The 262-nt window shown below is 52.7% G+C and overlaps 1 protein-coding gene across 1 annotated transcript in view; it reads left to right on the top strand.

The window, feature by feature from the left end:
* The window catches only part of LOC116673474 (CAP-Gly domain-containing linker protein 1-like), a 6,676-nt gene continuing 6,414 nt past the window's right edge, over nt 1–262 (top strand). Inside the window, 1 exon segment of the mRNA XM_032505830.1 lies at nt 1–262. This exon segment is cut by the window's right edge and continues 822 nt beyond it. Coding sequence (XP_032361721.1) covers nt 1–262 — 262 coding nt within the window.

Below are 262 nucleotides of genomic sequence, written 5' to 3'. Positions count from 1 at the left end.
ATGAGCACAGCCAGTTTCAGTAGAATCAAAGGGCCCAGCAAGGTAAATAGGTCAACTGGGACAGAAGCTCCCAAGCCCAACCCCAGCACAGCGGAAGTTAAAGCTGCTGTGGCCGACAAATCCGCTACAAGTGCCAGTGGAGTAGATGCTGGGGAGAGCTTCCAGATTGGGGAGCGAGTATGGGTAAATGGGAATGAGCCAGGCTACATAAAATTTTTGGGAGAGGCACAGTTTGCTCCAGGCCAGTGGGCAGGGATTGTTC

Source organism: Etheostoma spectabile, chromosome 23 (assembly GCF_008692095.1).
Source record: "Etheostoma spectabile isolate EspeVRDwgs_2016 chromosome 23, UIUC_Espe_1.0, whole genome shotgun sequence".
NCBI lineage: Eukaryota > Metazoa > Chordata > Actinopteri > Perciformes > Percidae > Etheostoma > Etheostoma spectabile.
Note: the sequence above shows the minus strand (reverse complement) of the source record. Positions and strands in the feature narration are given on the sequence as shown.